At 42.2% G+C, this 26505-nt stretch overlaps 2 protein-coding genes across 3 annotated transcripts in view; one reads left to right on the top strand and one right to left on the bottom strand.

Moving 5' to 3' along the window:
* Positions 1–10659: 10659 nt before the first annotated feature.
* Positions 10660–16812, top strand: LOC144002502 (uncharacterized). Of its 2 annotated transcripts, XM_077497804.1 has the most exons (7): positions 10660–11332; positions 11675–11892; positions 11997–12139; positions 12639–12813; positions 14189–14352; positions 14969–15182; positions 16120–16812. In XM_077497804.1, exons 1-7 carry the CDS (start codon positions 11295–11297, stop codon positions 16263–16265), a joined length of 1098 nt encoding a protein of 365 aa, XP_077353930.1. In that variant the 5' UTR covers positions 10660–11294; the 3' UTR covers positions 16266–16812. The 2 variants fall into 2 exon arrangements, 1 of the variants encoding a protein (XP_077353930.1); XR_013278755.1 differs by lacking the exon at positions 12639–12813 and having other exon boundaries at positions 10660–11892.
* A 5247-nt stretch (positions 16813–22059) lies between these two features.
* The window catches only part of psmb7 (proteasome 20S subunit beta 7), a 94636-nt gene continuing 90190 nt past the window's right edge, over positions 22060–26505 (bottom strand). The window contains exon 8 of the mRNA XM_077497431.1: positions 22060–22238. Coding sequence (XP_077353557.1) covers positions 22127–22238 — 112 coding nt within the window. The 3' untranslated portion in view covers positions 22060–22126. The remainder of the gene's footprint in view (positions 22239–26505) is intronic.

Here is a 26505-nt window from a genome sequence, read left to right as displayed (position 1 = left end):
AATCACACACAGTAATCTCTGAAAATATGGAAGTGATCGACGCAGTATTTTGGATTTTAAAGGCATACTGTCTTGCTCTCCATAGGTACGCACATTTGTCACGTTGCTTAATGAGGAAAACGCTTAAAAACCCTATAGAGCCAAACGTATCATATTAAATACAAGACCATTTGAGCGCTCTATTTCATGAATATAATATTTTCCCCAGGCACGTGCAGAGAGGGGGCTATGGGTGCCATTTTGGCACTGATGCCCAAAGTGCCCCTTTGTCCACTATTTATTTTTTTTAATATTTATTTATTTTTTCAAAAATATTTAGTCCATCCATCCATCCATCTTCTTCCGCTTATCCGGGGTCGGGTCGCGGGGACAGCAGCTTCAGGAGGGAAACCCAGACTTCCCTCTCCCCAGCCACTTCAACCAGCTCCTCCGGTGGGATCCCGAGGCGTTCCCAGGCCAACCGAGAGACATAGTCTCTCCAGCGTGTCCTGGGTCGTCCCCGCGGCCTCCCGCCAGTGGGACATGCCCGGAACACCTCCCCAGGGAGGCGTCCAGGAGGCATCCGAACCAGATGCCCGAGCCACCTCAGCTGGCTCCTCTCAACGCGGAGGAGCAGCGGCTCGACTCCGAGTCCCTCCCGGATGACCGAGCTTCTCACCCTATCTCTAAGGGAGAGCCCGGACACCCTGCGGAGGAAACTCATTTCGGCCGCTTGTATCCGGGATCTCGTTATTTCGGTCACGACCCACAGCTCGTGACCATAGGTGAGGGTTGGAACGTAGATCGACCGGTAAATCGAGAGCTTTGCCTTTTGGCTCAGCTCTTTCTTTACCACGACGGACCGATACAGAGTCCGCATCACTGCAGACGCCGCACCGATCCGCCTGTCGATCTCCCGCTCCATCCTACCCTCACTCGTGAACAAGACCCCAAGATACTTGAACTCCTCCACTTGGGGCAGGATCTCATCCCCGACCTGAAGACGACACTCCACCCTTTTCCGACTGAGGACCATGGTCTCAGATTTGGAGGTGCTGATCCTCATCCCAGCCGCTTCACACTCTGCTGCGAACCGCTCCAGTGAGAGCTGAAGGCCCCGGCCTGATGAAGCCAACAGCACCACATCATCTGCAAAGAGCAGCGATGCAATGCTGAGGCCACCAAACCGGAACCCCTCCACGCCTCGGCTGCGCCTAGAAATTCTGTCCATAAAAGTTACGAACAGAATCGGTGACAAAGGGCAACCTTAGCGGAGTCCAACCCTCACCGGAAACGAATCCGACTTACTGCCGGCAATGCGGACCAAACTCTGGCAACGGTCGTACAGGGACCGAACAGCCCGTATCAAGGGGCCCGGCACCCCGTACTCCCGAAGCACCCCCCACAGAACTCCCCGAGGGACACGGTCGAACGCCTTCTCCAAATCCACAAAACACATGTGGACTGGTTGAGCGAACTCCCACGCACCCTCGAGGATCCTGTGGAGGGTGTAGAGCTGGTCCACTGTTCCACGGCCAGGACGAAAACCACACTGCTCCTCCTAAATCCGAGATTCGACCTCCCGACGGACCCTCCTCTCCAGCACCCCTGAATAGACCTTACCAGGGAGGCTGAGGAGTGTGATCCCTCTGTAGTTGGAACACACCCTCCGGTCCCCCTTCTTAAAAAGGGGGACCACCACCCCGGTCTGCCAATCCAGAGGCACTGTCCCCGATGTCCATGCGATGTTGTAGAGACGTGTCAACCACGACAACCCCACAACATCCAGAGTCTTTAGGAACTCCGGGCGGATCTCATCCACCCCCGGGGCCCTGCCACCGAGGAGCTTTCCAACCACCTCAGTGACTTCGACCCCAGAGATAGGAGAGCCCACCCCAGAGTCCCCAGACTCTGCTTCCTCAAAAGGAGACGTGTTGGTGGAATTGAGGAGGTCTTCGAAGTATTCCCCCCACCGCTTCACGACGTCCTGAGTCGAGGTCAGCAGCACCCCATCGCCACTGTACACAGTGTTAATGGTGCACTGCTTTCCTCTCCTGAGACGCCGGATGGTGGACCAGAATTTCCTCGAAGCCGTCCGGAAGTCGTTTTCCATGGCCTCACCGAACTCCTCCCATGTCCGAGTTTTTGCCTCAGCAACCGCCGAAGCCGCGTTCCGCTTGGCCATCCGGTACCTGTCGGCTGCCTCCGGAGTCCGACAGGCCAAAAAGGCCCGATAGGACTCCTTCTTCAGCTTGACGGCATCCCTTACCGCTGGTGTCCACCAGCGGGTTCGAAGATTGCCGCCGCGACAGGCACCGACCACCTTACGGCCACAGCTCCGATCGGCCGCCTCAACAATGGAGGCGCGGAACATGGCCCATTCGGACTCAATGTCCCCCGCCTCCCCCGAGACAAGGGAGAAGCTCTGCCGGAGGTGGGCATTGAAACTCTTTCTGACAGGGGATTCCGCCAGACGTTCCCAGCAAACCCTCACAATACGTTTGGGTCTGCCAGGTCGGACTGGCATCTTCCCCCACCATCGGAGCCAACACACCACCAGGTGGTGATCAGTTGACAGCTCCGCCCCTCTCTTCACCCGAGTGTCCAGAACATGCGGCCGCAAATCCGATGACACGACTACAAAGTCGATCATCGAACTGCGGCCTAGGGTGTCCTGGTGCCAAGTGCACATATGGACACCCTTATGCTTGAACATGGTGTTCGTTATGGACAAACCGTGACGATCACAGAAGTCCAATAACAGAACACCGCTCGGGTTCCGATCAGGGGGGCCGTTCCTCCCAATCACGCCCCTCCAGGTCTCACTGTCATTCCCCACGTGAGCGTTGAAGTCCCCCAGTAGGATGAGGGAGTCCCCAGAGGGAGCGCTCTCCAGCACACCCTCCAAGGACTCCAAAAAGGGTGGGTACTCTGAGCTGCTGTTTGGTGCATATGCACAAACAGTCAGGACCCGTCCCCCCACCCGAAGGCGGAGGGAGGCTACCCTCTCGTCCACCGGGGTAAACCCCAACGTACAGGCGCCGAGCCGGGGGGCAATAAGTATGCCCACACCTGCTCTGCGCCTCACACCGTGGGCAACTCCAGAGTGGAAGAGAGTCCAACCCCTCTCAAGAGGACTGGTACCAGAGCCCAAGCTGTGTGTGGAGGCGAGTCCGACTATGTCTAGTCGGAACTTCTCGGCCTCGCACACCAGCTCGGGCTCCTTCCCTGCCAGAGAGGTGACGTTCCATGTCCCAAGAGCCAGCTTCTGTAGCCGGGGGTCGGTCCGCCAAGGTCTCCTCCCTTGGCTGCCACCCAGCCTACACTGCACCCGACCCCTTTGGCCCCTCCCACCGGTGGTGAGCCCGTGGGAAGGGGGAAATATTTAGTCATATATAGTAAATTTGTTGCCTTTCAAAACTAAAATTCAGCAACATAATTTACATAAATTATTACGCTATTTTTGGATGACGTCATACTCAGTTTCATAAAGACCACAATCCACTTTTGCCACGGCAAAAGTCTCCTCCGGTGACCTACTGATGTGTTTAAGGTTGAAATGTCGAAATTTGTAACTCTAGATCAGAATTTGAATAAACCCCCTTCCTGAAGACTCCAACTCAGCAAGGCAGACAGAATTGATGCTTTCCGTCTTGAAAACAGAAAATGCACAACAAGACAAATGAAGAATTAGGAGGAAGCTGGAGTCAATGTATGTGACAGAACTGTGCAAAATCACTTAAAGGAAATGGGATTTACATACAGGAAAGCTAAAATGAAACCATCATTGACACTTAAACAAAAAAGAACAAGATACAATGGGCGAAGAAGAGGCAATCATGGACTGTGGATGACTGGATGAAGGTTATCTTCAGTGATGAGTGACGAATCTGCATTGGACAAGGTCATGACGCTGGAACTTTTATTTGGTGCCGTTCCAGTGAGATTTACAAAGAGCCTAAGGAAAATATCAAAATTCCCACAGTCCTTGATGATATGGGGCCGCATGTCAGGCAAAGGCACTGGGGAGATGGCTGTGGTTAAATCTTCAATAAATGCACAAGTTTACATTGACATTTTGGACGGCGTTTTTATCCCTTCAATTGAAAAAAAATGTTTGAGGATGATGAAATCATTTTCCAAGATGCCACAGAGCAAAAACTGAAAGCATTCCTTGGAGAAAGACACATCCAGTCAATGTCGTGGCCTGCGAATAGCCCAGATCTCAACCCAATTGAAAACCTGTGGTGGACATTGAAAAAAAAAAAAAGGTCCACAGCAAGGCTCCAACCTGCAAATGATGAGTTACAAACACCGACTGAATATTATTCATTCTATCTTTCACAGTGAACACTTTTTCTTTTTTTAACAGTGAATGTTGTGTTTAATTAGAAATCGGAATTTAGACCGCTAATACTTTAGCCAGTTACATACTCCTAGCGCTTCCCAGCCTTATAAATGCACAACAAAACAATGTTTACATGATTGGCAGATAGCATATTAAACTGGTGGACGAAGGCTCGCCCGGGGGTTCGCTGCAGCAAGCCTGAATAGGTGTTTCTGTTCCCGGTGAACACCTCCCTCTGGGTCTGGAGCTCATACCGTTCCAAGTTCTGCCCACGGTCCCGCTCCAAGTGGCTCGGCTTGCAGCATAATTAAGCGGCGGGAAGGTCTGGATCCCGTCAGTCAGACAGCCGCATTTTTCCCCACACTGGCCGGCCTCCGCTGGAGTTTCAAGCTGGTTAGGAGCCGGGTGGTTCCCAGGGACACACAAACGGTCCGCGCAAAAAAAATATGGCGGACGAGCAAACGCTGTCGTAAACAAGTGTTTTCTACTTCCCGATTCTGTTTGCATTTATTTTGTTAAATATATGTAGACCATTCACCCCAAATTTCCAAAGTTGTAAGTTTATTGAAAATAAATAAATAAACGGGAAAAAAAATAGAATAGTTTTCTACTTTTAACGGGGTGAAGTATTGTTCATATGCTGTAGACGCTCTTCACTGCCTCCTACAGCCTGGGGGAATATTGACCACACCGGGGAAAAGCCACGCTGTGTATGGTGAAGGCACCAAAACTTGTGTTGAAACTGGAGCATGTCAGTGTCGGTTGCGTAGGACGATGTTTTTGTATTTTATTTTTTTTACCAGGTCGGCTCTTTTCCTCGCCTTTTTCAGCCCCCTACACACAAACCGTCTCTTCAACTGAACATTAGTATGTTCTTCGATGTCTATACCAGTAAATTTGGCATCAGTGATATCATTCTCGGACAGAATGAGTAGATTTAGCGCAGTAGACATCTCGTTTACATCCGTCTAGCATGACTGGCCCACCAAGTTTGATCCCCTCGCTAGCCACATGAATATTAAGTGTGCTAGGGGTGTCCCGATACACCTTTTTCCACTTTCGATCCAATACCGATATTTCAGCCTCAAGTACTGTCCGATACCGATATCAGTCCGATACCATATCAGTAGGGGTGTCCCGATGCAACGCTTTCTACTTCCGATCCGATATTTTAGCTTAGAGTACTGTAAATTAACATCAGTCAGATACCATATCAGCAGGAATGATACGTTTGTTTTAGTATGAAATGTTAGAAGAAACTTAAGTGTTATTTAAATAAGGCCACCCATATGAAAAAGTCCTATAAAAATTGCATATGAATCTTATCTGTTTTAACAGAATTCTATGTGGATTTTATATGTCACAAAACTCCCAAATACAAAATGCATACAATTTATGTATGTTTAAAATCATGCGTGTCAGACATGCCCAATGCAATACCAAGTCTTATATATTTTGTATAAAAAGAACCTACTTAAATTATATCACTGCTGTTCTTGTGCAAATATATATGGCATGCCATTATGCACAGTTGTGTTTAAATTAGGGCTTTCAAAGTTAAAGCGTTAACTAATTAATTGATCACAAGAAATGATCGCATTAATCATGTAATAACGCAGATTAATCTCTATTAATTTTGACTGTGGATGATCATTCAAAATATTTGTTCATGGCAAACTATCGGGGTCATTTTTTTTTCCATTTTAAATTATGCAAGTAATTAACTGCTGAGAAAAAGAGGATGTGCGTGCAAGTGGTTCAAAAAATGTTGAAGACGTCCTTATTAAAATTCAAAAGAGTTAACACATGGCTGACTGGTTAGCACATCCACCTCCCAGTTCTGAGGACTCGGGTTCGAGTCCAGGCTCCGGCCTTCCTGAGTGGAGTTTGCATGTTCTTCCCGTGCCCGCATGGGTCTTCTCCGGGCACTCCGGTCTCCCCCCACATTCCAAAGACATGCACGGCAGGTTAATTGGGTGCTCCGAATTGTCCCTAGGTGTGCTTGTGAGTGTGGATGGTTGGTTGTTCGTCTCTGTGTGCCCTGCGATTGGCTGGCAACCAATCCAGGGTGTCCCCTGCTTACTGCCCAGAGCCAGCTGAGATAGGCTCCAGCACCCCCGGCGACTCTTGTGAGCAGCCAGCGGTTCAGAAAATGAAAAAAAAATTAAAATAAAAAGCCTTTTTAATTAAGTGATTCATCGTGATTAATCAAAATTCTAAAATGTGATTAACCTGATTAAAAAATATATATATATATTTGACAGCTGTAACTCAAATGTATACTTTGTACAGTTGCTCATAAGTTTACATACCTCTCGGGTGAATATGTTAATTTATGAGCACAGCTGTATGTTGACAACCAACTAAATCTACTCTTTGATAAATCAAGATAAATACAACAATAAAAAGTCAAATATTCATGAAATGCATATATATATTACAAGTATTTTTGTTTTAATAACTTAAAACATACTTTCAATTTGGCGGCACGGTAGTCGAGTGGTTAGCACGTCCGCTTCCCAGTTCTGAGGTCTCCGGTTCGAGTCCAGGCTCGGACCTTCCTGGGTGGAGTTTGCATGTTCTCCCCGTGCCCGCGTGGGTCTTCTCCGGGTACTCCGGTCTCCTCCCACATTCCAAAGACATCCATGGCAGGTTAATTGGGCGCTCCGAATTGTCCCTAGGTGTGCGTGTGAGTGTGGATGGTTGTTCATCTCTGTGTGCCCTGCGATTGGTTGGCAACCAGTCCAGGGTGTCCCCCGCCTACTGCCCAGAGCCAGCTGAGATAGGCGCCAGCAGCCCCCGTGACCCTTGTGAGGAATAAGCGGTCAAGAAAATGGATGGATGGATGGATGGATACTTTCAATTTTTCACAATTTTATTACAATACTGTACAACACAATCTCATTTTTGTTCTTAACAATAGTACGTCATGATAGCTTCACAAACAATAGGACCAGATGCACAATTTATGTAAACACATGGTCTTATTATTTCATTGCTATCAATAGCTCTTTCAAAGCCAGTTGGAAAATGAACAGTCTTAACAAAGGTCATTGAGGTTTTTACACTCTTCCCTTGAACCAGTTTCTGTACAGTGCAATTTCCAACCTTGCCTACTGCATATAAATGCTGATCTTCATTCACACTGAAAAAATATGAAATTTTGAAAATGTGTTCATCTTTCAAAATCACCACACTGTTGTTTCTTTTCTTTGTCTTTGCATAAGCACCACTGTGAATGACCTCTCCATTAATAACAACTATTCTGCTATAATATCGAACAATGGAGCCTGGGGTTACAAAACCATGCAATGCTATCAGGTCCTTTTCAGATACTTTCCCTATCTTTGGCACCCCAAGAGCTGTCACTTTGTCAAATCTTGCAGCATTTCTTACTTGATGTTTAGTTGAGGTCATTTCTCGGAGGAATAACTTCATTTCAGGTGAAACTTCACTTTGCGCACATGCATTAGCTATTTGTGGCAATGCACGAGACCAAGCGACTCTTTTACATATCTGCTGAGGTACTGCATTGCTGCTTTTTACTTGCTTAAGCAAATACCCATTATAGTTTTCAAACATGAAAGCTGACTGGGCCCAGAGAGGGCCCAAGTTCTCAACACTATTGCTCAAATGTAGGAGTGAGTGTACATTAAATGTCATTTGCCCTTCACCAAACAAACACTGAACAGACTTAACATAAAGCTCAAGGGAGTTTCGTGCATGGTCAATATCTTCTTGGTTAATCTGTGACCCTAACAAAATGCTTACACCCTCCACAAGCAATGCCCAATGACAAAGGTATTTGCTTGGGAGTATGCCCTTTAGGACTGGCACACTATAGTATAACAGCCAGTTCTGCCACTCATGTGCTTTCCAAAACCTTCTCTCAACAATAGACCGTGGGCTTCGTGAAAAAGTACTCGGAGGCTTGATTTCCAGTAAAGTTTCATCCACTCCTGCGGTGTTCAACCCAATATACCATGGCTGATTATGATATTTAGAATCAAACCATAAAGTTGACATTTGTCTGCAAACCCCCAGCAATACACAATGCATATAATCAGGAACCACACCGTTGATGAGGTCAAAATGTGGCAAGTCAACTATTGGAGATGGGCCCTTAATACCCAAAACACTGTGACCATTATTTCCAGCTATTTGACCTATTTCTGCAGTTGTATCATGTTGTCTAAGTTCAGGAATGCCCTCCTTGAAAGGATACACTCTCACAGTACCATTACCTTTCCTTAGTTGTTCACCGAGATGAAGACATTGACTACATCCATACTCTCCATTGAACTGTTTGAAATTTTGTAACAACGGCCGTGCTACTGCATCACAAATGGCGCACAATGCGTATACCTTTACAGTTTTAGCTGATTTATCTGCTGGATCATGCCAAGAAAGGCCAATCTGGGCAAGACTTTTACATTCCTCTACAAAAGGTTTGAGAAAGCTGGTCATTATTGGCTTAGATGAACCAAACCACAAAGCACATAATAGAACATGCTTATCTCTTTTCACGGGAGGTAATTCATTAATACAGCATAGTAATGGCCAGATATTAAATTTAGATGACTGAAATACAGGCACACCATCACAATTGAAGGATAGTGACACAAAAGAATCACTAAGAGATTTCAGACGTTTGTACAACTTCCCATCATAGATATCAGTAAAAACATCTCTGTTTTGCTGTGACACACTGTTCATAATGGGCTGATTTTCTAAGAGACTCTGGAGTTGGTCCCTCAAAGGCAAACAAACAAACAAGTTTCCCATCTCAATGTTCTGACTTTTCTGTACAGTTGACAAGCAGATGCTACATCTTAATTCATTGTCCTTAGTTGCAGCGATGCCAATATAAGAGCTACACACTCCACAGTAGTGATGATATTCTGACTTTACCACAAAGTCTTGAAAAGCTTTCTCCAGCATGTACTTGCTACGTGGAATGGGGGCACAATCAGGGCTGCATAACCTTAACAGTTTCAGCAAATCCTCCATCAATGCCCCAGTTACATTGTGTTTCAGAGAGAAGGCAAGTATGCTCAGCCAAGATGCATCTGGTGTGGATCTTGGTGCATTCTGTTAAAAAAAAAAAAAAAAAAAAAAAAAAAAAGTTATTTTCATTTAAAAATTATTATGTATTGGAAATGGGACTATCTAAATTTTCAAAGTCACACACATATTCATAAACAATGCTATTAAATATCCCATGCATTACTGCTAAATTTCTTATGGTACCTCTTCATAAGTTGGCCACCCTTCTGTGGACTCCGTTACTGGTGTTATAGTATCATTCTGTAAATGAGAAAAAAAAGGGATTTAAAAAGTATAACTTTCAATTAATGTGTTTGCTGTCATGTTAGAGACATTTCACATGCAACATGGTAAACTGATGTTTCTGAAACTTTGACAATAAATATTTTTTTGTTGTACTATGATTAAAATCATAATTAAATTAGGAACATAGTGGATTCTAAACTTTGCCTGGATTTGTTCTAAAACACCACTGCCTGGTTTCAAGTAGGACTAAATTATTACTTAGGCAGTTGGAAGAGTAAATACCAATAAGAGTAACAGATAGATAGATAGATATATAGATATATATATAGATATATAGATAGATAGATATAGATAGATAGATAGATAGATAGTCCTTGTGTCTCTGGAACATGTGCAAGGGTTATATCCTTTAAATAAATAAAACATATGGTATTATCCCATTCCCAGATGCAGTTTAAAAAATGTATACATTATCTGAACAATTTTAATACCAGTACCTCAGATGAGGGCACCTCATTAGGGTGTGGATGGTGTGGCAAAAGGCAGAATTCCTAAAAACAATTAAATATCACTACTCCATTGTAAAGTTAATGAGAAATAGATCTAAACAATAATACAAATTTTCTATACCTGCACTGTTGATGAAAATCGTTCCTTTGGCTCTGGAGTACAAGACAAAAGGTTGACATCCTAAAAATGAAAGCAATACATTTTTCTATTGTGAAATTTGTTTAAAAAAAAAAAAAAAAAAAAAAAAAAAAACTATATATATATATATATATATATATATATATATATATATATATATATATATATATATACCTGTATTTCTGATAAATTCTCTTCTGGCTCTGGAGGACATGTCAAAAGGTTCGAATCCTAAAAAATAAAATGTAAAGTAAAAGATAAAGATAAACAATTTTTATTATGATTATTGACAGACACACCTGCTCATTGGTGGGTGTGGATGGCTTTGTCTCCCCTGATGAATGTGAAAAATGATACTAAAATGGTGGAAAAAGGAAAAAAGAAAACCATGATATATTGGGGGAAAAAAATTATATTAATTTTTAAGTGTATTCTACTTACACTGTCGGTTCTTTGTGAAGAATGCTCATTAAATTGAACGTCTTTTATTTTCCTAAAACAGTTTTAATGATACAGATGTTAAAATATTGGACAATATAGATTTGTGCATACAGCCTGTGTAGCCTAGACTTTATATAGTGTTAACTTCCTGTACACACCGATAGCATAGCACACTAGCATCGTGTACAGGCTGCAGTTAGCATAAAATAGCTTAGCTTTCATGAACTCATGCTACGCACACATAATGTACCTTTTTTTCCATCGACTCAGGGTACGACGAGGAATCTTTCTCTCTCTTCCCGCAGTATCATGAAGACAGTATATTTTTCGTTTTGGCATTTTTAGACTTCTTTTGTGCTTGCTTGGAGGTGAAAGAAAAGAACACAGACAGATAACACGACCTCGGAGACGATTAAGCTAGGTGGAGCGTGATTGGTTGACATCGATTTGAACTGCTACGTAGTTAGCCAATGACAAGCCAGAAGTCAATCCAAGCGGGATAGACCAGAAGAGAGATGGCGTTACTTGCTGCTTTCTGTGGCTTTTTCGTCTGAAAAAAGTTGTTGACCAGCGAGGCAGCGAAAACATGGACACCAAAGTCCCTTCTGACTTATTGCCAACAAGGTAGAAACATTTTCAACTTGCTCCTTTGAGTTTTAAGTTATATTTGAGTAAGTTACGTTACAGCCTGTATTCCACCAAGGATGAACGTTTGCTAGTGTTGTGCTAGCTAAAGTATCGAATTTCTCCTCAGTAAGTCATTCGCCAACATTTTTAATATTTTAACGTTTGTATTAGTAGTTTTAATTTAGTTGCAGACAATATTTAACAGTAATACAAAATTTGACATAAAACAGGAAAAAAAATGTCAAAAGACAAAACATGTATAAACTTGTCTATTCAGATTTGTTAATGCTATAGCCAAGTTTATGTTGTTTAAACTCTCACAATTTGTTGTAATTGTAGTATGACAAGAAGATTCGCAGTGGTAGTGTGGTGTAATGGAGAGGATGCTGGGAAGTATAGTGAAGTGAAGACAGATGCTATAAAGTCTTATGATGATTCCAAGTTTGATGACAATGGATATCCTGTATCTGACTACTTGGCCATTGTGGAGTGGCAGAAAGGTAAAAAACCCAAACATGGTTGGCCAGTTTACAGAGCATCTGTCAAGTTCGTCAGCAGTAAGTGATTTATTTTTTTTTTTTTAACCCAATGTCAGTTTCCATATCATTACATACATTTACATAAGGGAAATGTAATTTGTTTTGTCTATTTTTCATTTCAGGTAATCGTTTCCAAACAAATGGCAAAATTAAACAATATTTGTCTGTCAACAAGGATGAGCACCTGCCCAAAAAAAGACCCTCAATTCCGCCATGTCGATATACAGACTCTGATTCTGAAACTGATCTAGGTGAATCACCACAAGTAAGTAAAATCTTAAACATATATATGTATATATATATATATATATATATATATATATATATATATATATATATATATATATATATATATATATATATATTATGTAATACTGTCTAAGAAGGTTAAACTACACTTGATAGATTGGTACTTTATTCATCTTAGAGCGGAGAAATACATTTCAGATGAGTGAGAATCTAGGGAAACTGACTCTTCTTCGAAAAGACAGAAAGAAATAGTTATAAAGAAATTACAGAAGTTGCTGCAAATCAAAGTAATAAACAAACAATCAATTGAATTGACACATTACACGTGTTCATATATTGGAGCATGTTGGCATGCGTTTTGCCTGATGATGCAAATGCAGATATTTATTTATTTGTTTTTTTATTTTTAATCAGTAACTATTGGCCAATCCTCCGTTGAAAGTGGGTTTTGCATTATTCCAGGAATAAGTGTGTTGTACTTTCAGTGAAAGTAACTGTTTTAATTTATTTTACAGACTCAAAGTAAAAAACAATCGATAACAAAACCACAAAAGAATGTTGCCAAAAAGCTTATCGATAAATATCAACCAATTTTCAACCAACAACAAACTCAGAAGCTGAATGAACTAGAGGAAGAAAATACAAGATTGCGAAGTGAGAATGAAAAACTGAAAAACATGTTGGTTAGAGGTGAGTATGGTTGTGAATCAACCAACACACAACAGTACTTTTTGGTTTGGTTTAGCCAGGCACTTTTCTTGTATTGCATCTGGTTTCTTGTATTTGATTTCCTCCGCTAGGTGGCACTGTGAATGAGTGGTTAGCACGTCCGCCTCCCAGTTCCGGGGACTTTGGTTCGAGTCCAGGCTCCAGCCTTCCTGGTTGGAGTTTGCATGTTCTCCCCGTGCCTGCGTGGGTCTTCTCCCACATTCCAAAGACATGCATGGCAGGTTAATTGGGTGCTCTGAATTGTCCCTAGGTGTGCTTGTGAGTGCGGATGGTTGTTTTTCTCTGTGTGCCCTGCGATTGGCTGGCAACCAGTCCAGACTGTCCCCTGCCTGCTGCCCAGAGCCAGCTGAGATAGGCGCCAGCACCCCCCGCGACCCTAGTGAGGAATAAGCGGTCAAAAAATGGATGGAAATGGATTTCCTCCGCTAAAATCCCAGAATAATCTCATACCAAGGCCTCAAATTTTAATTTCTCTGACATATTTGTTGCTTATTCAGAGAAAATTAAAGGCACATTCAAACCAGACATTTCCAAAGTACTGTATTTTGTCAGTATTTAATGCAGTGAGGAAATTGCTGACTAACCAGAGGCCTCATGTACAAAAGGTGCTTGGCGAAAACACCTTTGCACACTCAATTCTAGATACAACAACAGTTAAATGAGCATGGGAATGTAAGGTGCTCCATACCAAACACCTTTGCTGGTGTACACGTGTCTTTAAAAAAAATAAAATAAATTTTTTTTTTTAAAAAAGCATTTTTTTTTTTCTCTGCTTTAGGGGGCTGTCAGCCAGTTGTAGAGATGATGCTGGGCAGTGGTGGGTGCAGTGGTGTGCAAAGCCCAGTAAATGTCCAGGACGAACGACCAACTTTGATGCTCCTGAAAACTTATTTTGCCCACATAGGGGCATATGGTGGGCAGTGGTGGACATGCCAATTTGTCAGTCAGTATTGCCATCATTATTTCAAGAGCAACTCAACACCAAATAAACTTTTTTTTTTTGCTAATATACTGTATTAATGGTGTCTATTAATGCTGTCGACATTACATATGGGCCCAGTGCATCCCTCTCTGGTGACAGCCAATGTGCGTTGACAACATACTTATTCGGTAAAATCACATGCAGGCGCCATACAATCAAACACCTAGATTGTACTGCGCCATGTGATGTATTACCAGTAAGTACGATCTCCTCCTGTTTCCAACAACTCGGATTGACTGGTCTGACCTGAAATAATGACATCATGATGACTGACAGATTGTCATGCCCACACCATTGCACAGTGGTTTGTGCAGGTAATCAGGTATTGAGTTCAAAATGTAATTGTGTTTACAGAGATACCAGATATGATTGGTGAGCTCAAGACTGCCCTCAAGTCCCGTGGTTCCACAACTTCCTTCAGCTCTGACTTCCAAGCAGGGCAAATTTCATCTCCTAGTGTTCAACAAACCTCTGCATCTGGTGTTCATGACCATCCCAAATCTTCCATAGAAGATCAGGTAGTTTTATATACTACTGTATAAACACTTTTCTCTCTCTTGCTTTGCAAGCTCTTAGTTACTCAGCAGTTTTGTTTTTTGTTTTAAATTGCCTTCTGTTCTGGCCTGTTCTTTTAAAATGATTATTTATCAAAATGTTTCACCTCTGATCTCTCAAGTCTTAATCTTGATTTACAACCAAAAGGTTTACTCTGCCTTTTGGTGGTAAAACAAGATGGCATTGCTAATGACTTGACAACATATACCGAGGACTAAGTGAAGGCTAAGCGGGGATTGCGCCTTGTCTGTTGCAACCCCCCTCTCTATCCATTTTTAAAACTTGTCTTGAAACAAATTTTAAATCTATGGCTTTTTAGTCAGCATGAGACGTGACATTGTTGTGGTGTTTTATTGATTGCTGTATTTGTGTTATTAATTTGTTTTAACTGTTTTCTTCCTTTTGTTTGTCTGTTTTCTTGTATGACTGATTTTACTCCATGTATCGCACTTTCTATACAGCAATGGTTGTTTTAAAGTGCGCTATAAAAAAAAGTTGGGTTGAGTATTTATTTATTTATTTATTTTTGTTACATATTTCTGAGAAAACATTTTTAGATTTTTTTTTTTTTTTTAATAGGTAGAAATTGTTCCTGGGTCAATCGTCCACATCAACAAGCTGGCTTGGGCTGTGGCTCAAAATGCCAATTCTGCCTCCTGTTTTATAAGAACGCTTCTGACAGCTGTCTTTCCCATGGATGTGCTACTTGTCAGCAACCTACGAGGAACATCTAGGGATTCCTCAGGAACACGCCGTCAGGCTCTTGAAAAAAACAAAGTGGATGCAATATATAGTAAGTTTCTTAACAGTTTCTGACATACTGTTAGTGTTTAAAATGTACCTGTGGTGGTCAAAAGGAGAAATATACTGTATATAGTTTATCAAGTAAAACTGCAACACATTTATTCACTGTTGTATTAAAGAAAGTTTATAATGGCTTGCAGAACGTATTTATCAAGACACCATGACAACTGCTGGTTACAGCCATACTCGCTTGCAAGAAGCGAAGCCGTGACGTCACCACGTTGAAAGCCGTCTTAGCTCAGCCATGTCCACCTATTCAATGTGGCATTTTTTTTTTTTTACCATTCTGAATCAAGGCAATTAAAGGCAGGAGCTTGTCTGTGAGCGGGTCAGGTTGCATCCTTTCCATTAAAATAAGAATAAATCAGTAAATATCAGGCTGAGTGGTTAGCACGTCCGCCTCCCAGTACTGAGGACTCCGGTTCGAGTCCAGGCTCCGGCCTTCCTGGATGGAGTTTGCATGTTCTTCCCGTGCCTGCGTGGGTCTACTCCGGGTACTCTGGTCTCCCCCCACATTCCAAAGACATGCATGGCAGGTTAATTGGGTGCTCCGAATTGTCCCTAGGTATGCTTGCGAGTGTGGACGGTTGTTCCTCTCTGCGTGTCCTGTGATTGGCTGGCAACCAGTTCAGGGTGTACCCCACCTACTGCCCTACTTATCTGTTGCATCACTCAATAGTATTTAATAGTAACTAATGGGTGTGCGCCGTGCGCTAAAATTAACCAGGGGAATTATTTTGGCACATACAAAACGAGACACAAAAATAGAAACACCAGATATTTATCAAACTTGACAATATTGCTCCGTCCCATCAATACCTTGAAATGGGCCACCAGAGATATCCTTTAAGCGGTTTTATTTCTGCAGATGGAAATTGTGTATGCTGGTCAGTTAATAATAGCTATTTATGTTGTTTGTCTTACAGGAGCAACATTACAAAAATGGCCTCATGTCATCCCATCACATATTGGTACTGTGATCAACTCAAAGCTCTCCGAAATCAGGGCAAAGAATAAACCTAAAAATCTGGACCCTGAAACCATCATGCTGTTTGACAACAGTCAAGAGTAAATTGTCAGGTGCTGTGCTTTGGCCATGTTAGCTCAGGTGTAGTGAAGTTTTGATGCCTGAGCCACGTTTAATTTGCCTGGGGGTCTGGGCCAATCAGGGTTTGTGGCATTCTAAATAGTGTATGTAAGAAAAAACAACTAATTGCTTGAAGTTATGCATAAGGTTTTGTTTATTTGTTTTTTTGGGGTGGGGGGATGGGGGGCTTAGATGAGAATGTCAGTGTTTTGGGAATATGTCATCTTTGACAGTCAGATGGAAGGACTAGTTTACCCACGTCGTTTGATGTTGTGCAAATTAAAGCGTGTGTGGGTGTGTGTGTGCGTGTAGGCGTGTGGGTGTAAATAATGTGTGTGTGTGTGTGTCTGGAATAAAAATTTTGACACAATTGTGGACTGTATTCAAATTGCATATGTCCTTTGTACAATGCACATGATATACATATAAGGATAAATACATTAATCTATCATATAAATATAGTAATAGTATTAAATCCTAATATGGAATTTGTAAGCATTTAACATTACTAACTTATTAAAATCATATTTAAATTGCCTAAAATACTTACAACTAATTTACTAGATTTAGATATTAAATGTAAGTGATTTTTTATGAAAACTTTAATATGTTCTTATAAAGTTCATATATAAATTGTTTTAAATAGTTATTTGTATTATATATCAAACATTTTAAATTGCATATATAAAACATATGTAGAACTTGTAATATTCATATAAGAGTTTGAAAATCCCCTATATGATTTATGGGTTGTTTTTGGTATGAAAGGGGCCATAATTGCACAGATATTATGTAAGACATACACAGTCCTTATAAAGAAATTCTACTCAATTTATGAAAGGAATGTATAATGCTTGCCATATATATATCATATAGGCTTTTTTCATATGGGCATGCTTTTATTTTCATAGTCATGTTTCCTGTTTTATTTTGATATTTTGAGTCTCCTCTCACCCCAGGTCACTTGCCCTTCCTGCTGTTCACTAATTACCGGTCCCCGCCCATGATCATGTCCACCTGCCACCAATCAACCAAGACAATAAAAGCCACCTGCACTTTCCCCTCAGTGCCGAAGTGTCACAGTCAGTGCATGGAAGCGTCCCACAGTCCTCGAGTCCTTGTTCCTGTTGCCTTGTTGTTTTGCCTTATTTTTGTGCCTTATTCTCCACAGCGGAGCGCCCTTAGTTACCCCTTGTGCCTTGAGCCTTGTTTCCTCCCTAGCGGAGCGCCTTTTGTTGTCCCCTGTACCTTTTGCCTGTTTTTTCCTCCCCAGTGGAGCGTTTTTAGTTATCCACTTTTTGATTCCCCTTTCTACTCTCAAGTTGAGAGTAGACAGCTGTTGGCCGGAAATAAACCTGCTGCCTTTGTGGCCTACCTTTATCCTGCGTCTGAGTCCTACCTCTCCTCGTCGTGTCAAATAAGGAATAATCAGCACCTTAAGTATGAGAAAATATGAGCCTTTTATTCCTAAATTTGGGTTACCTAACTGCAACTATGAGTATGTCGTGCATTTTAATAAAATAAATACAAAATAAAGGACCCTGAGAAATAACACGAATATAATAAACAAAAACAAATTATACTCTTTGAAGTTATATATATATATATATATATATATATATATCGTTACACACACTCAGTGTATGGTCACTATGGTGGGACCAGCGGGCGGGACAAAAAATATATATAACCAACACAATATTGGCCACTCTCTCACTGCTCAACGTGTCCCAAGCTCCAATTTAAAATAAATAAAAATGAAAATGTGACTACAGTGATACCTCGGCTCACGAACTTAATTGGTTCCCAGAGAGTGTGTGTAAGCCGAAAAGTTCTTCTTCCGAACATTTATTTCCCATAAGAAACCATTAAAATGAGAATAATCTGTTCCCAGGTTCCTATAAAACATAATTTTCTACTAAATAAGCCTTAAAACTACACAAAAATATACCTTATTTTATGTATAATAAATGTGCTATTGTATTGTAATTAAAGAAATAAATTGTACTGTATAATAAAGTCGTTTTATTTTAATTTGTGATGGTAGTTCTTAAGGATAGTAGCAATGGTAGACTTACTTCATTTGCGAGCGTTTCACCGCGTTGAGTGTTTATGGAACGGTTGCGGCTCATTCGCACTTTCGTGCTCACCGGAGCGGAGGAGGTGTGTCCGTTGGTGAACAAGGAAGGACTTTAGCGAGTCAACAAAAAGTGCGCACCGCCAACTACTTTCACCTCTTTCTTGGGACTAAACAGCCGTGGCACGATTTTCTCCTTTTTTGAGGTACGTGATGGCACTTTCGCTTTTTTTTAGTGGCGCGAACTCCATTGACTACAATGCAAACGCGCCGCCGAATCGCCGTCCCTCGCTGGTAAGCATTAGGCTTAACACTAGCCTGTGGAGGGGTCTTATTCGGTCCCATAATAGCAAAAGTACACTCAAAATGTCTATCAAACACAAACCGCGTCCGCACTAAAAGAAAGGGGGTGACGAACTGGGACGCCGTGAGCGTGCGTCAGCTTCTCGTGGCCGCCACCGTGGTGCTGTTCGACCGCATGGTTTGGTTCGTCCGCCGAAAAGTAGTTCGTCAGCAGAGACTAAATTCTCGCGAATTTAATGTTCGTGAGGCGAAAAGTTCGTGAGCTAAAGCGTTCGTCAGCCGAGGTATCACTGTATAATAAAAGTAGAAAAACAGTTGGTTAATTTCACTATTCCTCCATCTCCCCTTTCTGCAGAACAAGCATAATGTGGAGATTCTTTTTTAAGAAGATGAGCATTTGCTGGTGTCTGTGGATCTCACTTTGCTTTATCTATCCTTCCTCTCTTTAGTTTTTCCTCTGGTCAATTGAGATCTCCTCAATTTATTGGAAGTTTGAGGTTTCTGGGGTTGGCATAAGACTCTGATTTTGTAACCACGCAGGAGGGGTTTTGTAGGTGCTGGATTTCACTTTTATGGATTGGATGTACTGGTTTCTATGGATCTCACTCTGCCTCATCGATCCTTCCCTCCTTCCTCTCTTTAGTTTTTCCTCTGGTCTCTTGAGATCTCGTTAATTTGTTGGAATTTAGAGGCTTCTGGGGTTGGCGTAAGACTTTGACTTTGTAACTATGGGGAAGGCAGGAAGTGTTTGGTCGGTGCTGGATTTCACTTTGATTTATCTTTCTTTTCTCTTTATCTTTTCTGACCTTTTCTCTGGTCTCCTGACCATTTGAACCTCACGACTCTGGCGAGACTTTGAAGTACCTGGTTAAGGTGAAGGGTAATGGGATTTTTAAAAGGTTTTAGGTGAATTAATGAGTATAAATTTATACGTATTTGCACGCGCACACACGCACGCAAACGCACGCACATACACACACAAAAAAACAAAGACAAAAAACAAAAAAGAAGATGAGCATTTCAGCATGCCGCCCCGTCAGCTTGCTTCTATACTATGCTCCTCTATGATAAATGAAGTTGCTCTGAGCTCCAGATGTCCGTGGTGAAGCTAACAGCGTTAGCATTTGCCACATAATCCGCTATACACCTTTGAACGTCACCATGCATCCGCGGTATAGTTTTATCTACGAAATAGTGGCGGCTCGAAATAACGTAGCGAGGCTTGAGGTGCTCAATTACATTTAAAGCCGACAGTACTAACGATTGACAGGCTGGCCATCAAGCACAATAAATTAAGCGATCTTTTCAGTGATACTTACGTGAAGCCTTTTTGCCGTCCCGTGGGAGTTTCTTACGGTGTGAAAATTATTCCGACAGCGTTGACTGTCTGATTATTCGCCTCGGTTCTCTTCTCAAAATCCTCATGCTCTCGTTTGTGATACTTTTTCAAATGCTTGATGAGGTTGGTTAGATTAAACTTCTCCCTTTATTTTCCACCACGGGGAACTTCGGCTTTTGACAAATGTTGCTGTCCACTGTCTTTTTCTTTTTTCAATGAAAAATACTCCCACACTGTCGACATTCTCCCTTCTTCAGTTTGCTAAAAGCTAATTCACATGCATGCTTGTTTGTTTGATCACGTGAATGCTGCATGCTCGGTGCAGACGCTGCCGGATAGAAAATCAGGAGCGGAAGCAGGAATGGACTGTTTATATATGTGTGCAAATATCGGATATTTTTGGACATGGACAGAAAAAATCCGATACTGTTTTTTTGGCTGATATCGGACACAGATCCGACATCAGTATCGGATCGGGACACCCCTAAAGTGTGCTGATGTATATCGTGCGGTACCCCGTTGCAATGCAATGCATTGATTGCGAAATAAAGATGTCTGGTCTTGAATTCCATGACAGTTGAATGACCTAATCAGTTCCTACATTAAAGTGGCAACTACATTTGACATTCTTAATTAGCTAATTAGGCAACTGAAATCTGTTGTAAATTGTTAGTACAGTTATAGGTACATTGTGGAACTTGTGGTGGTTAGCACGTCCGCCTACCAGTTCTGAGGACTCCGGTTCGAGTCCAGGCTCTGGCCTTCCTGGGTGGAGTTTGCATGTTCTCCCCGTGCCCGTGTGGGTCTTCTCCGGGTACTCCGGTCTCCTCCCACATTCCAAAGACATGCATGGCAGGTTGATTGGGCGCTCCGAATTGTCCCTAGGTGTGCTTGTGAGTGTGGATGGTTGTTCGTCTCTGTGTGCCCTGCGATTGGCTGGCAACCAGTCCAGGGTGTCCCCCGCCTACTGCCCAGAGCCAGCTGATAGGCGCCAGCACCCCCCACGACCCTTGTGAGGAATAAGCGGTCAAGAAAATGGATGGATGGATGGATGTGGAATTTGTCACTTTTTTGCTCGCGAATGCCATCTCCAACCTAAAGCATACCCTCTGTGTCAACTCCCAAGAAACTGTGGAGTGTTCAGTGTTCAGTGTGGAGTGCCACAAATACTCCACACTGAAGGGAAGATATACACGCTGATAGGTGCAGCCTCAGTTAAAAAGGTCGGGGATCTTTGTACTCACTTTCATGAGTATGCATGATGGAGAAACATTTACATATTAAGCACTACAATGCACCTTTGAAGCAGCAACTTTATAGGATTTCTAAAAAAATGAAATGTCAAACTGCAAAGTCTGGCTCGAAAGGCCACTTCAACCAGAGTACAACGCAGCAAAAATTTTGGAAATCGGAAGAAGTGTTCCGGAGAAATTGAACTTTTTGGGTGGGGATGGGGGTGGCCTTTTTGAGTAATGTTTTTGTGTGATACTGCCTTTATAAAATATGATCAAAAAACACCTTCAAACTCAATTGTTTCTCAACCTTCTCATTTCTTCCATTTTGTCTTTTACTCAAGGCAAACAAGTTTGTTAAAAATATACAGCAATTTTTTCGGGCAGGCCTAAATTCTGGGACACCAATAGGTCAAAATGAGTTGACCTACACTTGCCCTAAAAACTTGACGTAACTAGCGCATATGAAAGATTACTGGTGAGAAAAGCAGCGTGGGCACCTGAATAGGTCATGTATGTAAGCAGTCAATATTCACCCCCCTCCCCCTCAACGTATTTGTTATATTTAAGGGTTGGTCCCTCCTCCACGCTTGAAGACCCACAGTAACATTTCCATTTAATCAGTGGGGGAAAAAACACTACACGTTTCTGTAAATAAACATTTATTGTAAAAAGTAATGAACCATTAATTTGGATCAATCCAGGTTTGAAGATTGGTGAATGAACCCCATTACTTGGTGGTGCCTTGCAATAGTTTCATAGTACAAGCTTGATAAGATGACTACAAAACAGTTTGTTATAACAGAAAAAGAAAAAAACATGGAGAGCTGCATTTATTATTTATTTATTAACGAAGCACTGTCATTCAACTTAAAGAAAATACAGCAGACAAACTCTAGGAAGTATCCATGGTTTGCACACTTTCCTCCATCACATCCAGGGTCAATGGCGTCACTAGCTTTGTCAAGACACTTGTGGTTCCCCTTTTATACTTGTAGTCGCCAGTTCTAATGGGGGGAAAGCATATTAATCAATTATATACATAATATAGAACAACAGAAAAAACAGAACTTCCATTCAAGTAATGACATTAAAATCAGTGGTGTAGTCCAGTGTATATACGGCTATACGTAGTATACCCACATCTTTTTTTTGTAAGCATTGAGTATACCCGCTTCTAAAGCCTACTTTAATACTTCTGCGTTTGCTCTTGCGTTAATGACCGGCGTTCGCCACGCCGGTCATTAACGAGAAGTGTGGCGTAGCTCATGGCCGGGTGCTGCACACACGTCTTCAATTCTTGTACCGCCATAGATGGCGGGTGGGAACATCGCTTGTGATTGCTCCGTTTGATGGCATACCCGGTTTGCCTTCACTGAAACTATCCGGGGTAGAAAAAAAAAAGAAAAGCTGAGTATAACTTTCTTTTCTCAAAATTAAATTACGCAAACATCTGAGGATTTTTGTTTTGTTTTTTGGTCTTAACACATTTCCACATGACATGGTACGAAATACAATTCCCGAGGTCCCAGGTTCGCCCAGTAAGTCCCAAGACTTGTGAAAATAAGATAAAAATATATAAAACAAGGACTTCCGGTGGCGCGGTAGACAAGATGGCCGCGTAGTGACTGAGCTCCAGGTATCAGCCGCAAATTTGATAATTCAAGAGTCTTACTCGTCGAAACGAATTTATTTTGTTTCCATAATGAGTGGGGATAAAAGCAAGAAGAAAGGTTATTGTCTACGACACACTGTTGAGCGAGAAACCGAAGGAGAAGCTGCGCCATGTGATAGCGTAGCGAATCAAGATGGAGCCCCGAAAGGGAACAAAACTCTGAATTCAATTTGTGAAGTGATGAGCGAGGTTATGACATCGGGGATGGCTTCGCTTCAAGCCGAACTAAAAAAAGACCTTGCTGACTTCTGAGCATGTTTTCGAGAAGATATTAAAAAACAAATGGAGGAGCTCACCGCAGAGGTAAACCGGAAGATAAACGAAGTGACAAATCGAGTCGAGGGGACGGCTAAACGTGTCGGAGAAGTGGAGAAAAGTTTAGCTGACATGGAGAAATGGGACATTGGTGTCAAAGAGACTCTCACCCAACTTCTTACTAACCAACGGGCTCTAAAGGAGAAAGTGGCAGATTTGGAAGGGCGCTCCCGGCGCAAGAATATCCGAATCTATTGGTATACCCGAGGACGCTGAGGGTACATCCGCTGTGGCTTTCATTGAAAATTTTCTCAAGTCGGAGCTGGGAGCCGAAAGTGACCCGGACTTGGGAATTGAACTTTGCACACTCCTCTGGCCCCCAAGCCCCCCTCGTTCCATGGTGGTTCGTTTCCTCCGGTTCTCAGTGAAAGAGCAGATTCTTCGAGACGCATGGAGGAAGAAGCTTCAGATTCAAAACAAACCAGTATATTTTGATCACGATTACGCTACGGAAGTACAGAGCAAACTGAAGCAATATATCTCCGTAAAGAAGGCGTTGAAAGACAAGGGCATACGTCTCCAAACCCCCCTGACGAAGATGCAAGTCTTTTTTGATTTTTGACACTGGCACCGTCATGTACAACAACACGAGGCACGCAGCGGAGGACCTGCGGAGACGAGGATTCGAGGTGGCCGAAATTGCCGGCGGATCAGAAGAGGAAAGCGTCTCAGAGGAGACGCTGGCTCGACTTCTAACTTGGGAGTCAGCCAAGACCCAGCAAATTCGGGAGAAGCTGAGTGAGTACCGCAGAATGGGGCCCGAGCCCTCAGCGGGGGATGAATGAGACACCCGATTGGAACTTCCCACTACTAGACAACTACTATACCGACGATATGAGAAGGCTGATACCTGTGGATTAAAGTTCACGCCACAAGACGTTTGTTTTTTTTTTCTTACAGAGGGCCCCCACTTTGTGGCAAGACCCCTCACAATTAGAAGCGACATGTTAGCTTCCCTGTTGGAAGTTCTGTTGTTTGTTTGTTTTAATTAGGGCCCGAGCAGCGACCGCTGCGAGGTCCCTAATGTTTTTGTAAAAATTATTATTATTATTATTATTATTATTATTAGGGCCCGAGCAGCGACCGCTGCGAGGTCCCTATTGTTTCTGTAAAACTTATTTTTATTATTATTATTATTATTATTATTATTATTATTAGGGCCCGAGCAGCGACCGCTGCGAGGTCCCTCTTGTTTTTGTAAGAATTATTATTAGGGCCCGAGCAGCGACCGCTGCGAGGTCCCTATTGTTTTTGTAAAAATTATTATTATTATTATTATTATTATTATTATTATTAGGGCCCGAGCAGCGACCGCTGCGAGGTCCCTATTGTTTTTGTAAAAATTATTATTATTATTAGGGCCCGAGCAGCGACCGCTGCGAGGTCCCTATTGTTTTTGTAAAAATTATTATTATTATTATTATTATTATTATTATTAGGGCCCGAGCAGCGACCGCTGCGAGGTCCCTATTGTTGTTGTAAAAATTATTATTATTATTAGGGCCCGAGCAGCGGCGGCGGCGGTGCCGCTGCGAGGCCCTATTGTTTTTGTAGGAATTCTTCTTATTATTATTCTTATTATTATTATTCTTATTATTATTCTTCTCCGCAAACAATCACATTTTTGAGACGCTAAACGTGAACGAAAACTCACCAAACTTTACACGCACATCAGGCCTGGCGAAAAATTTGATATTTTAAAGTCGCCATACATGATAACAGAAAAATGGCTCCATAGCGCCACCTACATAGGTTAAACGGATCCCTGTCCCGCTACGATTGTCCTATGGCGACGAAAATTGTGTGGCACCCGTAGCACATCCAGATGAACAAAAACCTCTTTGATGTGTGTACCCTAAAATAGACAGAAAGTGAGGTATGATCATCTGACTGTCCAATTTTGGCCCAGTTTTGCACATTTACAGGGGTCATACTTTTGCCCGCTTCTCCTACACGGTTAACCCGATTAACTTCAAACTTGGGATGGACCATCTCAACACCTGGGACAACATCATTGTAAAAAATCTAAAGTTTTTGATATACTATATGACGTCGGCGACGCATCAAATTTAGAGTTTAAAAATTCTTACTTCATGAAGCATTGCCGGTTGTACGTTTAATCTAGAGCTACGAAAATTTGTACACATATGTAACAGGCTATGACCTACAAAAAACTCTTTTTGAACCATATGCTAAACCTCACAGGAAGTCCGCCATTTTGATTTATTTTGGAACGTGTTGCCATTTTTTTGGCCATTTCATTGGGGTCTTATTTTAACGAACTCCTCCTACAGTGTTTATCCGATCATCTTCAAACTTGGTGTGATTCATCTTAAGATGTTGAAGATGAAAAGTTATTGAAAGCTTTGTATTTCGTCGCACGCTGTTGTCATGGCATGCACTGTTTGCAAAGGAAAAAAAATATCCTTAAAGAAGCATTGCCAGTTGTACGAAGCAGCTAGAGCTACGAAAATTTGTAGACATATGTAACAGCCCAAGATGTACAAAAAAGTCTCTTGGTGCCCTGTGCTAAACCCAACAGGAAGTCCCCCAGGGGCCGGGCATCACATTTTAAGCTAAAAAACTCCTCTTTAACAAAGCATACCCGGCTGTACGTTTCACCTAGAGTTACCAAAATTTGTAGAGGTATATAACAGCCCTCGAGGTACAAAAAACTCTTTTTGAACCATATGCTAAACCTAACAGGATGTCCGCCATTTTTATTTACTTTGGAATGTGTTGCCATTTTTTGGGCCATTTCATAGGGGTCATATTTTAACGAACTCCTCCTACAGAGTTTATCCGATCATCTTCAAACTTGGTGTGACTCATCTTAAGATGTTGAGGATGAAAAGTTATTGAAAGCTCTTTATTTCGTCGCACGCTGTTGTCGTGGCATGCACTTTTTGCAAAGGAAAAAAATCCCTCTTAATGAAGCATTCCCAGTTGTACGAAGTAGCTAGAGCTACAAAAAATTGTAGACATATGTAACAGCCCACAGTGTACAAAAAAGTCTCTTGGTGCCATGTGCTAAACCCAACAGGAAGTCCCCCAGGGGCCGGGCATCACATTTTGAGCGAGAAAACTCCTCTTTAACGAAGCATTCCCGGTTGTACGTTTCACCTAGCGCGATGATAATTTGCAGGCATACATAAGAGCCCACGATGTACAAAAAAGTCTCTTGGAACCATGTGATAAACCAAACAGGAAGTCTGCCATTTTGATTTACGATGGGATTTGTTGCCATTTTTTGTGGCCTTTTTCAGTTGTCATATTTTAACGAA

This window comes from Festucalex cinctus, chromosome 15 (assembly GCF_051991245.1).
Source record: "Festucalex cinctus isolate MCC-2025b chromosome 15, RoL_Fcin_1.0, whole genome shotgun sequence".
NCBI classification, from domain to species: domain Eukaryota; kingdom Metazoa; phylum Chordata; class Actinopteri; order Syngnathiformes; family Syngnathidae; genus Festucalex; species Festucalex cinctus.
The sequence above is the reverse complement of the archived record's forward strand: the minus strand, read 5'-3'. Positions and strand labels throughout refer to the sequence as shown.

Coding starts and splice junctions, on each gene's coding strand:
- LOC144002502 (XM_077497804.1), top strand. CDS start 11,295: ATGGACACCAAAGTCCCTTCTGACTTATTGCCAACAAG. Junction 12,140..12,638: donor ATCTAGGTGAATCACCACAA/GTAAGTAAAATC, acceptor TTTATTTTACAG/ACTCAAAGTAAAAAACAATC. Junction 12,814..14,188: donor GAAAAACATGTTGGTTAGAG/GTGAGTATGGTT, acceptor TTGTGTTTACAG/AGATACCAGATATGATTGGT.